General features: G+C 37.3%; 1 protein-coding gene and 1 long non-coding RNA gene across 21 annotated transcripts in view; one reads left to right on the top strand and one right to left on the bottom strand.

The window, feature by feature from the left end:
* The window catches only part of EIF4G3 (eukaryotic translation initiation factor 4 gamma 3), a 287482-nt gene that overhangs the window by 31967 nt on the left and 243394 nt on the right, over positions 1–12121 (bottom strand). For all 20 annotated transcript variants that reach the window (XM_081306230.1, XM_081306245.1, XM_081306247.1 and 17 more), the window contains 5 exons: positions 6998–7144; positions 6348–6584; positions 4678–4782; positions 3187–3319; positions 2239–2333 (listed from right to left, as the gene is read on the bottom strand). In XM_081306230.1, coding sequence (XP_081162356.1) covers positions 2239–2333; positions 3187–3319; positions 4678–4782; positions 6348–6584; positions 6998–7144 — 717 coding nt within the window. The remainder of the gene's footprint in view (positions 1–2238; positions 2334–3186; positions 3320–4677; positions 4783–6347; positions 6585–6997; positions 7145–12121) is intronic.
* On the top strand, positions 7157–11839 carry LOC308655880. The gene is made up of 2 exons (XR_014023530.1): positions 7157–9372; positions 9573–11839. It is a non-coding gene; the product is annotated as an uncharacterized lncRNA (long non-coding RNA).

The following is a 12121-nucleotide window of genomic DNA, read 5'->3' as shown; positions in this document are numbered from 1 at the left end:
TAATGGCCACAAGTCAATTATAGGAAATATTCTAAAAGAATAGTTTTTCTTTTTTTCTTCTTCAGTTCAGTAGAACCAATTTTAGCAACAAATTTTGTTTGGAATGCCAGTTTAAGAAACATAAACTGGAACTGTTCCCTTTAAAGTGGGATCACTGAAGCCTCTAAGTCACTTCTTTGGATTCATTTCCACAGAACAATATTTGAAGGCACTGGTCTGGGGAATGCCCTCAAGTCCTCCTATTTAAGATGGTTTATTAATTTGCAAAATGTTAGAAGCTTCTAATGGTTCCTCTTGTATAGTGCCCATTAATTTAAAAAAGATGAAGTAAAGAAAATACACAAATATTACATTATTGCGGAAAAGCAAGTTAAGAGACACAAAATTTTCACGTTGGGTGAGGGATGGCGGGTGGAATGAGAGTATTCAATAAAGGGGAATAAAAGAATGGAATAATGGACAATGAGTGCAGTGAGTTAAGGTGCCTGATATCTTTCACGTTTCACTAGCCAAGCACAACTTCAGTAGAAGTGAACAGAATTACAAAAAGATGAATGCAGTTTTTTCTAATGAAAGTATTGCTATATTTTGACAACTCTGGATGTACTGCTTTGCTATGTGACCTACTTTTATACAAATCTCTATCAATTAACAATAAATATTCTTAATGGTTTTGAACTTTTTGTAGCATACTGACACACAGTACCTACAGAACTACTATCTGAATACATTATCTCAATACACAAATTTTATTAACACACAATTTTACTTATTTTTCAAAATAGGACAGTAGTGATGTGGAGGATTGATTCCAGAATTGTTCCTAATCATGTTCATGCACAAAAATGTAATATTTAAAAACAAAAATGTTGTTATTAGGTACCAGCTGAATTGATGCTAGAGCAATTTTTTAAATGTAAGGCTTTAATTAAAATTGTCTTCTGCTGGAAATGGATGGGAATCAATTTGTACTGAGAAGCGAAAGTCCTGCTCTGTGACCTAAACAACAATTACAAGAATATACTAGAATTCTAGAGAATATGATTATAGTGAATTACATTGAGACATTCTGAAGGGGAATCTTTATTCTGAAGCAAAGCTTCGACAAAACCATGAAGATACAAATGACTTAGTTCATTTGTATGTTTTATTATCCAGTTTTCTGACTCTTTTAATTTTTTGTCAGTTATCTTTTCTCATTTGGTGTTTTCACATTAGTTTTAGGTTGTGCTCAGCACTCTGCTGGCAGGCTGCCAGTCCTGAGAACTCTGGAAAACCAATTACAAGTTAGGGTCTTGAGAGACTCGCAAACCATCTGCACAAACTCCTGGGCTGTGCCGATGTCCACTTTTACCAAATTTAACATTCCCTTAAATTCTTCGCCCTACTTATAGTTATCGACTCCTACTGCTAGAAACATCTTCTAAAAGAAACTTTTTTCTTCTTCCTACCCATGAATTCTCAAGAGAGAGGAAGGGAGAATATATTAAATATTTATTATAGAATGATTTCTAATAGGCTCTCTGAGAATTCTTTTAGTCCTTGGACATGGAATTTAATATCTTTACTGGTTAAATTAAAAAAATATTAATTTTTTTAGTTGTCAACTGATCTTTTTCTTATTTATATGTGGTGCTGAGGATCAAACCCTGTGCCTCCCACATGCCAGGCAAGCACTCTACCACTGAGCCACAATTCTAGCCCTCCTGGTTAAATTTTTTGGGGTTCTGGGGACTGCAGGGGCACTTGGCCACTAAGCCACATCCCCAGCCCTATTTTGTATTTTATTTAGAGATATGGTCTCAATGAATTGCTTAGCGCCTGGCTTTTGCTGAGGCTGGCTTTGAACTCTCGATACTCCTGCCTCAGCCTCCCAAGTGGCTGGGATTAACCTAGGTATTTCCTCTTTAGAAAACTCATAGGACTGAGTCTATAGCTTGTATAACACATGCGAGGCACTGGATTCAATCCTCTACAACTAAAAAATATATATTTTAAAAAAAAAACTTAAAAAAGAAAAAAGCTCAGAAATAAAATGAACTAGTGCTAAAACAGGTATGTAGAATACACTGAACAATACTAACTTGTAGAAAAGTATCTGTCCCCAAACAACCATGCCACAAAATATGCAATGTGGTTTTGTTTTTGCTTTGCAATGTGGTTATTTTTTTTATGAGCAAGTACTTTTGAGACTTATGGCAGAATTGTTGTAAATTAAATTTTAAATGTCACACTCACCTTAGTAATTTTCAGGAATTTTGAGGGGTCAAGTACTCGACTGTTCTTGGCCCCTTGTACCGTGTTCCACCCACCTTCATCCACTCTCTGAACACCTACAGGGAGAACAGAGTGAGCCAGTCTCTCATTATCCCAAGTCATTAGAAAGAGTGAGCAATACACACACACACACACACACACACACACACACACACACACACACACTTTTTGTTTTAGTTGTAGATGGACACAATATCTTTATTTATTTATGTGGTACTCAGGATGAACCCAGTGCATCACATATGCCAGGCAAGCACTCAACCACTGAGCTACAACCCCAGCCCGAGAGCAATATTTTCAACTCAGCCAGTTCAATCAAAACCAAGGAAAAAGACAAAAGAAGCTGGTGCAAGTACTGGTGATAGGCCCTTTAGTGCCCACAGAATGAAAATATCAAGCAGAGTCCTCTGCTTATATTGGCTCTCCATGAACCTGACTGACTTATTAAAAAAACCAAATGACACAAATGAATACTCAGTGTGGGCAAGGCAGGGTCACATCTGGTCTTTGCAGTTAATGACTAGAATACTTTGTGAAAAGTTAGATGGAAATTATTTTTTTCTATTTCTTTCTTTCTTTTTGGTACTGGGGATTTAACCTGGGGGTGCTTAATCATTGAGCCACATTCCCAGCCTTTTTATTTTGATATAGGGCCTCACTAAATTGCTGAGGTTGGCCTTGAACTTTCGATCCTCCTGCCTCAGCCTCCTGAGTCACTGGGTTACAGGCGTGCACCACTCCATATAAGCAATGACTGATCTCTAGGGGAAAATGGTTCACTTAACAATTTCCATTCTCATTCTTTGGGTTATTCTCAGTGGTTTCATTTCACACTTGAATAAAGAATTTTTACATATCTACCCCTCAGATTCCCAGGTTTTTCCAAGCTCAGTGGCCTTCCACCCTTACCTGGTCTTCTTTTTTCTTTGGTCATGAGCTGTTGGACCTTCCTCTGCTCTTCTTGTTCTTCTATTTTGGCCTCTTTGTGAATCTGTTCAATAGTTTTAGGTCCTTGATCTGCTCTTCGAGATACCCAATTACACTATAAAAGTAGAAAATAAGGTTACTAGTGAGATAACTGGAAATAAAATTGAAAAATCTTTAAAATGTATGTACTGCTGGAAAAGTATAAGCTACCTATAAATCTGAAATTATGGCAGTTTCTGTCTCATATATGACACTACATGGAGTCTAGAGAATAGAGCAACAGAATTAAATTCTCCTTAATCAACCCCGTCCAGCTGGGCCAAATGTATTTTACCATCATTTTCTACAATTCACAGGCAGAGAGGGACAAGGAATCAAGAAGAATAAGGATTCCTTGGTACTGACATAATCAGGCATTTTGCTACTCAGGTCATATCATATTTCAGAGAGGCTCTAAATCAAGGATGAGTAGCAGGCTTCCTCCTTCAACACTATGATTCTGGTACTGACACTAAGTGCATACAATGCCACCCTCCGGTTTCCCCTCTATAGGGACGAAAGCTGTCTCTGTATAATTACACTCCTCCCTTCCATTCTCAGACACAGTTCCAAAACCTGATAAAAGTGATTTGCGGGCATGGCTGGAAACCAGTTTAATAATATGCAAATTCTGATTAGCTGGGAAGGACTTTGGTGATAAGAAGGATCCTAAGGTCTCATCTGGGGTTAGCAAAACAGAGAGATAGTGCCCATATTCATCTTCAGCTGCAGGACAGTCCCTATCAGAATTAAACTAAGACAAAGAATGAAAACAGGCCAAAATATAAACAAGAAGTTGTACTGTAGCTCTGAAACCTTCCTTAAGAGAGATGTGACTGTACTTTGTTCCTTTCCTGTCTTCCACTGAGAACAAGGACCAGGGTTATGCCTTATGTTAAGCTGGAACTGTGTGCCTTTGAACTTTGTTTATATAAGGAGAAATAAACCCCAACTCTGGTATACGAAAAGAGGAAAAAAAGCAGAACAGGAAGGTCTACAGGAAAAACAGCAGAGAAGAAAACACTGACATCTTGGCACTTTGCATAGTTATCTCATTCAATCTTTACAACAAAACTTCAAGGTAGGCAGCATTCTCAGTTTTAGAGATTAACAATGTAAGCCTCAGTGAAGTTAAATGTGTCATTGTGAAGATGAGACTTTCTGATTATTTAGCTTACAAACTGACCACAGTTTGAATTCAGAATGGTCAATTTCAAAACTGTAATGGGTTTGATAACTGGACTAAGAAGAAACATGTAATAGACAAGAGACCTTTTGTTCTTTCATGTAACTTCCTTATGGAGGTCTGCCAGATCAAGTTCTAAGCCCTGAAGCAAAAACATTAAGTTTTTAATGCTTATAAATAATAGGACATCCTTACTTAACTCAAAGAGACTGGAATGGCAGGCTAATTTATTTTTTTCTCTTACTTACCAGCCGTAGGTCTATCACATCTTGCAGCATGAATCGAATCCTAGATGAGGTTTTTCTTTCTTTTACAATTTTCTCCATCTGATTAAAGTACTGGTCCATACGCGGCTGCAAAAGACAAAATCACTAGTATTCCTGGATGACAAATTCAAATTCAAATGTTAAATGCTAATATAAAATTGTAGATTAGCAGTTAGGAACAACAGCTTACAGTCAAAAGTAACGGTACCATGTTTAATTGAGCATATGACCAACAAACTAAAGACTACATTTTCTAGGCTCCCAAGCAGATGACTTTGGTGATGTGATTAATTACAGGCCAAAATATAAATAAGAAGTTGTACTGTAGCTCTGAAACCTTCCTTAAGAGAGATGTGACTGTACTTTGCTCCTTTCCTGTCTTCTACTGAGAACAAGGGTTATGCCTTAGGAATGCTAAGATGTTAAGCTGGAACTGTGTGCCTTTGAACTTTGTTATCTACGGAGAAATAATCCCCAACTCTGTATAAGTGATAGATATGGGGGGGGGGTGTTCTGTTATAACCATACATAATACTAGCTGACACAGAGAGATTATGACATAATAACCACTATTATTTATTTTGGTAGTGGGGATTGAACCCACGGGCACTTTATCACTGAGTTATATCCCCAACCCTTTTAATTTTTTGTTTTGAGACACAATCTCACTAATGTACTAGGATTATAGGTATGTGCCATCATGCCCAGCTCTGACATTGTTTTCTTTCAACTATTTCTAATTTCCACATTCCTTGTGGACAGCACAATGTTAGGTGTGGATTACAGTATTTTTAATGTTTTCTTATGTTCTGATTGAATAATTCTGTCAGTAATCAGACCGCAGACTTAAGCAAGCTACTGGGACTTCTTTATTTCTCCATCACCATCAGGCCTAGCCCATGATAGCTATTCTTCCCTTACCATATGGCAGCCACTTCTGTTTGCTTTACCTAGACTATCTATTTAATCTTCCCAACAGCCCTAAGAGATAGATGTTATTATCCCCAATGAATGAAACAGATTAATTAAAGCTAGAATGATGACTGTCTCCAAAACTCCTGTTTGAACAGCTATTTTATATTCTCCTTCATTTATAACTTCTTGGAAATGAAGGGACTGAGTCTCAATGAATTAACTTATTGAAGTATACACAGTTGATTTGTTTGCCATACAAACAACTGAACTATAAAATGGTCATGAAGTAGAGGAAAAAAGAACAAGGGACAAATACATGAATACTCTACAAACTGGATGCTCCTTACCTCTAACTTTAATGCAAATGTGGTAAAGAGCACTGTCATTTAATCAATGACAATGAGTGGAACAAAATAAGAAAAACAAATGGAGTAGATTGTTGGGGTAAAATGCAACACTTCTGTTGACAGCTTAAGTTTTTTTTTTTTTTTTTAGAGAGAGAGAGAGAGAGAGAGAGAGAGAGAGAGAGAGAGAGAGAGAGAGAATTTTTAATATTTATTTTTTAGTTCTTGGAGGACACAACATCTTTGTTGGTATGTGGTGCTGAAGATCGAACCTGGGCCGCACGCATGCCAGGCGAGCGCACTACCGCTTGAGCCACATCCCCAGCCCAGCTTAAGTTTTTTGCAACCAACAAAGACTGCCTGCTAAAGGCTTCTGAGTTTCTGGATTTTTACCTTCGCTTTCTCAAAGTCTAGGTCTTTGCCGATAGTGGTGAGTAGGCGGCACAGGCACTCCAGGGATTCTTCATCATGGTTCTTGAGCAGTTTCACCACACAGTCATGCATGATGGCTTCGGTGAGCATTTTGAGTTTAAACAGTTCTCCAATAAATTTGATGTTACCAATAGATCTCCGTCGGGCTCTGTCCTTGGCTTCTTCTAGTTCATCATGAAGCCTCGTCTTCTCTTCTGGCTGTTGTACCAGAAAGAATAATAGCATCTTGAAGATGAACACTGTCCCACCAAGAGACATCAAGGTCTGTGGGCCTTACTCTTTCTGGGGGTGAGATGCCCTTGAAAATGATATAACTACAGACCTACTCCTCAGAAAACAGAACATCCCCAAAAGTTTGCATCCAATTCAGACTTCTAGAACTCAGTGACCTTCTCTGAAGTCCAGGCTTAGAATGAATATTAAAACTGGCTTTGAGGGTTGAGTTGTTTTAATACTTCACACTAAAAGGAATGAAGCATTCTCCTAAATATCAGTACGGCACCTATGCAAGAAAAGAAAAGTCTATAGGCCTCTTCTCAAAGAGAAAAGGAGAAAATTCTATTTGACAATACTCAAAGCAAACAGCATTGTTTTTCTGGGAAATCACTTACAGCACTGGCAGCTTCCAGTTCTTTCTGCTTCTTCTCAAAGACATCATCGTCTGCTTTATCCTTTTCAAACTCCTTCTGGCAGCGGTTTAGTAGCAGCTTCCGGAAATTTACTGTGTTGCCAGGCTTGTCTGCCATGGGTACTTTCAGCTGTATCCAGATAGGAAAACGCAAAAGAACAAGATTAAAGGCATAAAAAACATTTGTTTTCTTTATTGTGCAAAACAATGCTGACTGAACTACAGGTAAGCATGCTATAACCCTATACAACTTAAATTTCAAGCATTTCATGATTCAGTGTTACGATGGTTTGAAACTAAATATATACGGATTCTCACACAAATGTAACATATCTTTTACGTCCATGCTTCCAGCTGACTTAGGATTCTTGTCATATCATTAGTTACAACCCTGCACTTATTTAGACTTCTAACTCTGAAGGGTTATAATTTTAATTCTTTAAATTACCATTGTAAGCATTTTGGTTTAAAGAAATAAAAATGACATAAGATAAGGGAGAATTTCAAGGCCAGAGGAGAGAACTTCCTAGAGATCATTATTCTAGGAAGAAGTAGAAGACAAGACATTTGGGGACTTCTAAAATATCTTTTCTCAGGAGAAATGTCCTAATAATAATTCCAGCACTCACCCTGATCATCAGTAGTATGTTAACTAGTCACTTCTTTTGTGCCAAAAGAATATACTATTTATCCAAAATTAGCCTAACAAAGAATATTTCATTAGAAATATTCATTTGACATATACAAAGACCCAGAGGAGAAATGGGCCATTTGGAGGTAAGATGTACCACATCCAATAATAACTGGTTTCTAGTAACCACATAGCTCATATCCTCAAGGTTACTTGTAGCTAAACATAGAGATGGTCTTATGAACATGTTAAGAATACAAAGAAAGCCAGATATAGCGGCATATGACTGTAATAATGGTACTTGGGAACCTGAGACAGGAGGACCACAAGTTTGAGGCTAGCCTGGACAACTTAATAAAACCCTGTCTTAAGAAAAAAAAAAAAATGTAGCAGGGCTAGAGATATATCTCAGTTGGTAGAGTGCATGCCTTGCATGCACAAGGCCCCATCCCAAGAATGCACCCCCACCGCCCACCACATATATATGAATCATATTATAGCAATGATTCTGAGTATAATATTTTATTTTACATATGACTCCCCAGCACAATTTTGAATAGCTGTTGTATAACCTGGCAAAATGGCTTTTCTAGAATCACAAAGTGGATCCCTAAATTCTAAAATGAATACTTGCTCTTTACTCCAGGTTTTAATGGGAGAAAATGGTGAAAAAGAAGAGACACTCTATTTCTATTCACAAAATAGTTAATATTTTCAAACAGAATGGACTTGGATAGCTGATTGAGGCTAAACAGTTAGAGAACTTCTTGAGAATGGAGGGCACGATGCTATGGTGTAGCTGTGCCGCACTGATAGACCACCCTCCCATATGTTCCCTATTGCAAATGGAAGATTATTTAATATATCTAGTTCTAATCAACTGAGGCACCAGGTTCCTCTTTCAATAGGAAACATTAACTTAGAAAGAGGGGAACATCAGCAAATAAGTTTTTTAGACAACTACAGTAAAGCTAATATAAAATTTAAGCAAAAGAAATACAAGCAAGTATAGTTCATTTCATAGGCTTACTCCATAGTCCCATAAGCAGGCTCAGGAGTTCATCAACCTTTGAGAAATGCTATACAAAAGAAACAGATTTCCAAAGCAAAAGCCAAAGTGGACTTCATCTTCTAAAATATAAGACCGAAAATACATGATAATACATTAACTAAGAAATGCCAAAGAAAATGGGATGTATCATAAAGTACATCCATAAACAGACTGGTATATAATAGAGTACCAACGTGACTTAGGTTCTAGAACAAACTAATGCTTCTAAAAATTTACTTATATCCAATTTACTGCTATATAGGAACTCAAGTTAAAAAAAAAAAAAACACATAATGTCCTCTCCATCTTCTTGTCATTTTCACTAACATCAAGTAAATTAAGTATATAACTGACAGATAAAAATGCTCTGGGCCATAATCTATCAACCCGAATGAGATGCTTTCTGCATTATGGAGTTACTGTGCAGAAACTGGGAGAAACGTGGGCAAAAAGAAAACCCATGTCACACCATATGGTGAGAGGGACCAGAGTTAATGCCCCTCAATCAGTCAAAAAAATGAAATAAATATAACTTGTGATGATTTGGGTGACAGAAACAGAAATCAAATGAGGCAAAGAAGTCATGGGAGTTGTGCTTTAAATTCATGGTAAAGAATGATCTCTCATCAATTCTTTTAACCCCTTAGGAGTAGGGAAGCTATGTTGAAAGAATTAGGTTAATGGGCTGGGGATGTGGCTCAAGCGGTAGCGCGCTCGTCTGGCATGCGTGCGGCCTGGGTTCGATCCTCAGCACCACATACAAACAACGATGTTGTGTCCGCCGATAACTAAAAAATAAATATTGAAAAATTCTCTCTGTCTCTCTCTCTCCCTCTATCACTCTCTCTTTAAAAAAAAAAAAAAAGAAAGAATTAGGTTAAGAATCAAAAGATTTGCTCACTTGCTATATACACAAAGGCAATTCTTTTAATCCAACTTTCAGTTTCAATATCAAAAACAAAGGAAGTATAGTACCTGTGTCCAATAGGGAGAACAGCTTTGAGCATACAATAAAACAGATTTTGTGGAAACACTTTAATTAATAAGTCAGTTAAATAAGCTACAACAAGTGTTTAGAACATTAAAACTGAAAGACTACTGAATTCTGAGTCAACAAAATCAGGGTCTAAATCTCTGCTCTATAAAATCAACTGTGTGTACTTCAATAACTTAATTCATTAAGACTCAGTCCCTTCATTTCCAAGATGTTGTAAATGAAGGACAGTATAAAATAGCTGTTGAAACAGGAGATTTGGAGACAGTTGTCATTATAGCAATGTTATGTGACTTTGGTCAGATTTTTTAGCTTCAATTAATCTGTTTCATTCATAAATGGGGATGATAACATCTGTCTCTTAGGGCTGCTGGGAAGATTAAATAGACAGTCTAGGTAAAGCAAACAGTAGTGGCTGCCATATAGTAAAGGCTGAATCAACAACTAATAAAACTGTATTTAAACACCTGAAACTGTATTTGACATACCTATAATTAAAAATTAAGAGTCATCTATTTTATAATAACAGAGCTAACAAGAAAGAACATAAGCAATAGCTAGCTCACTAAGCAATAAGAAGAGAAGAATAAAAAGCAAGAGAATTGAACCATCTGCTATCCCCAAATGATGGTCAAGGGAAATTTCATTGGTACAGGATACTAAAAAATATGTGATTATGCATAAGCAATTTAGACACATTCACACAGAAGTACCAAAACCAAATAAGCAGGAGAACAGTACATGTTCGGGGGAAACACACACACACACACACACACACACACACACACCCCTCCTAAATCAACGACTATCTACACAGCTCCCTAAAAAGACTTCTTTGGAACATGATCTTAATGTCCTCTGGGGATAGTTGACTAGGCTGTGCAAAAATGGAAATGGATCAGTGAGAACATATCCTCTGAGAACAGTGATTCATGGTAAAAAAAAAAATCTGGGATCATTAAGAGAAGATAAATTCAACAGAACTATGACATTAAGTAAAAATGTGTTATTTGCTGGATACTGGCTGATCAGAAACCCACTGAAATTGGTTAGCTGGGGAAAAACATGAAGACTATTTGCTTTAGTATACTTGGGCGGCTATAAAAAATAACACAGACTGGTGGCTTAAACAACAGATATTTATTTCTCACAATTCTGGAGGCTGAGAAGTCAGAAATCAAGATGCTGGCAGATACGCTGAGGACCCATTTCCTGGCCTGAACAGTTGACTTCTTCCTGTATCTTCACATACAAAGGAGAAGCAGCTTCGGTATCTCTTCCTGTTACAACAGCACTAACCTGTAACTAAAAGTGCTCTAACTCTGTGACCTCATCTAACCTAGTCACCTTCCAAAGGCACCAGCAGAATTTGTACTACTAACATATTTGTCAGTGTTGAGGCCAGACAATTCTTATCCCCAAAAGGATCAAACTAACAGAGAATCATCAAAGGCTATCATTTGTGCAATAATTATAATAGTCAAAAAGAAAATGGAGGTTCAGGCTTTGACCTTGGTTAGCATACTATTTTCACTGCTCTCTCAGAACATATAGATGCTAGTGGTAACCCAAGGTCCACTGACAATTTTGCTGCATAAGTATATGCTAGTCTGAGGTGAAGTATTTGGAACAACCAGTATAATGTAACCAAATAACACTTATGTGCTAACCCTAAAACTGGTTTCTATAGTACGTTTTACTCTTTTAAATGTGAACAGCAATAAGGTCACTGTTCAAATATGACAGGAATCCATAGTAATATACTATGTATCAGTGGCTATTTTCTGATCTTAGTAAGTCACCTGCCAAATACATATCAGACTACCCATAATGTAAACATAGACATCAAAATATATCTTCTTGGGCTGGGGATGTGGCTCAAGCGGTAGCGCGCTTGCCTGGCATGTGTGCAGCCTGGGTTCGATCCTCAGCATCACATATAAACAAAGATGTTGTGTCCGCCAATAACTAAAAAATAAATATTAAAATATATATATATATATCTTCATTAGATGTACTCAGAAGGGGCTGGGGTTGTGACTCAGTGGCCGAGTGCTTGCGTAGCAAGTATGAGGCACTGGGTTCGATTCTCAGCACCACATATCAATAAATAAAATAAAGGTCCATTGACAATTAAAAAAAAAAAAAAGATATACTCAAAGAGACAGTGGTAAGTGATGCACACACAATTCAAAAGCGGGGTCAGTTAAGAAAAGGTAAGTCATTTCTGATCAATCTTTCCTTCAACACATTTGTGACCTTCATTTGGGTCAGCCACATATCACTAACCCTCCTATTGCTCCGGCAACATACTTTGCTAAGGCTGGCTTTTCATGTCTGTAATTGCAAGCTGGTTGGCGGGCTTGCCTTCTCTCTTTACCTCTGTTTTTCTTTTCTTCTTCCTTTTGGTGGTAGGGCTGAAACTCAGGGC

The sequence above is a fragment of the Spermophilus citellus genome (genome assembly GCF_964194105.1).
Source record: "Spermophilus citellus genome assembly, chromosome: 9".
NCBI lineage: Eukaryota > Metazoa > Chordata > Mammalia > Rodentia > Sciuridae > Spermophilus > Spermophilus citellus.
Note: the sequence above shows the minus strand (reverse complement) of the source record. Positions and strands in the feature narration are given on the sequence as shown.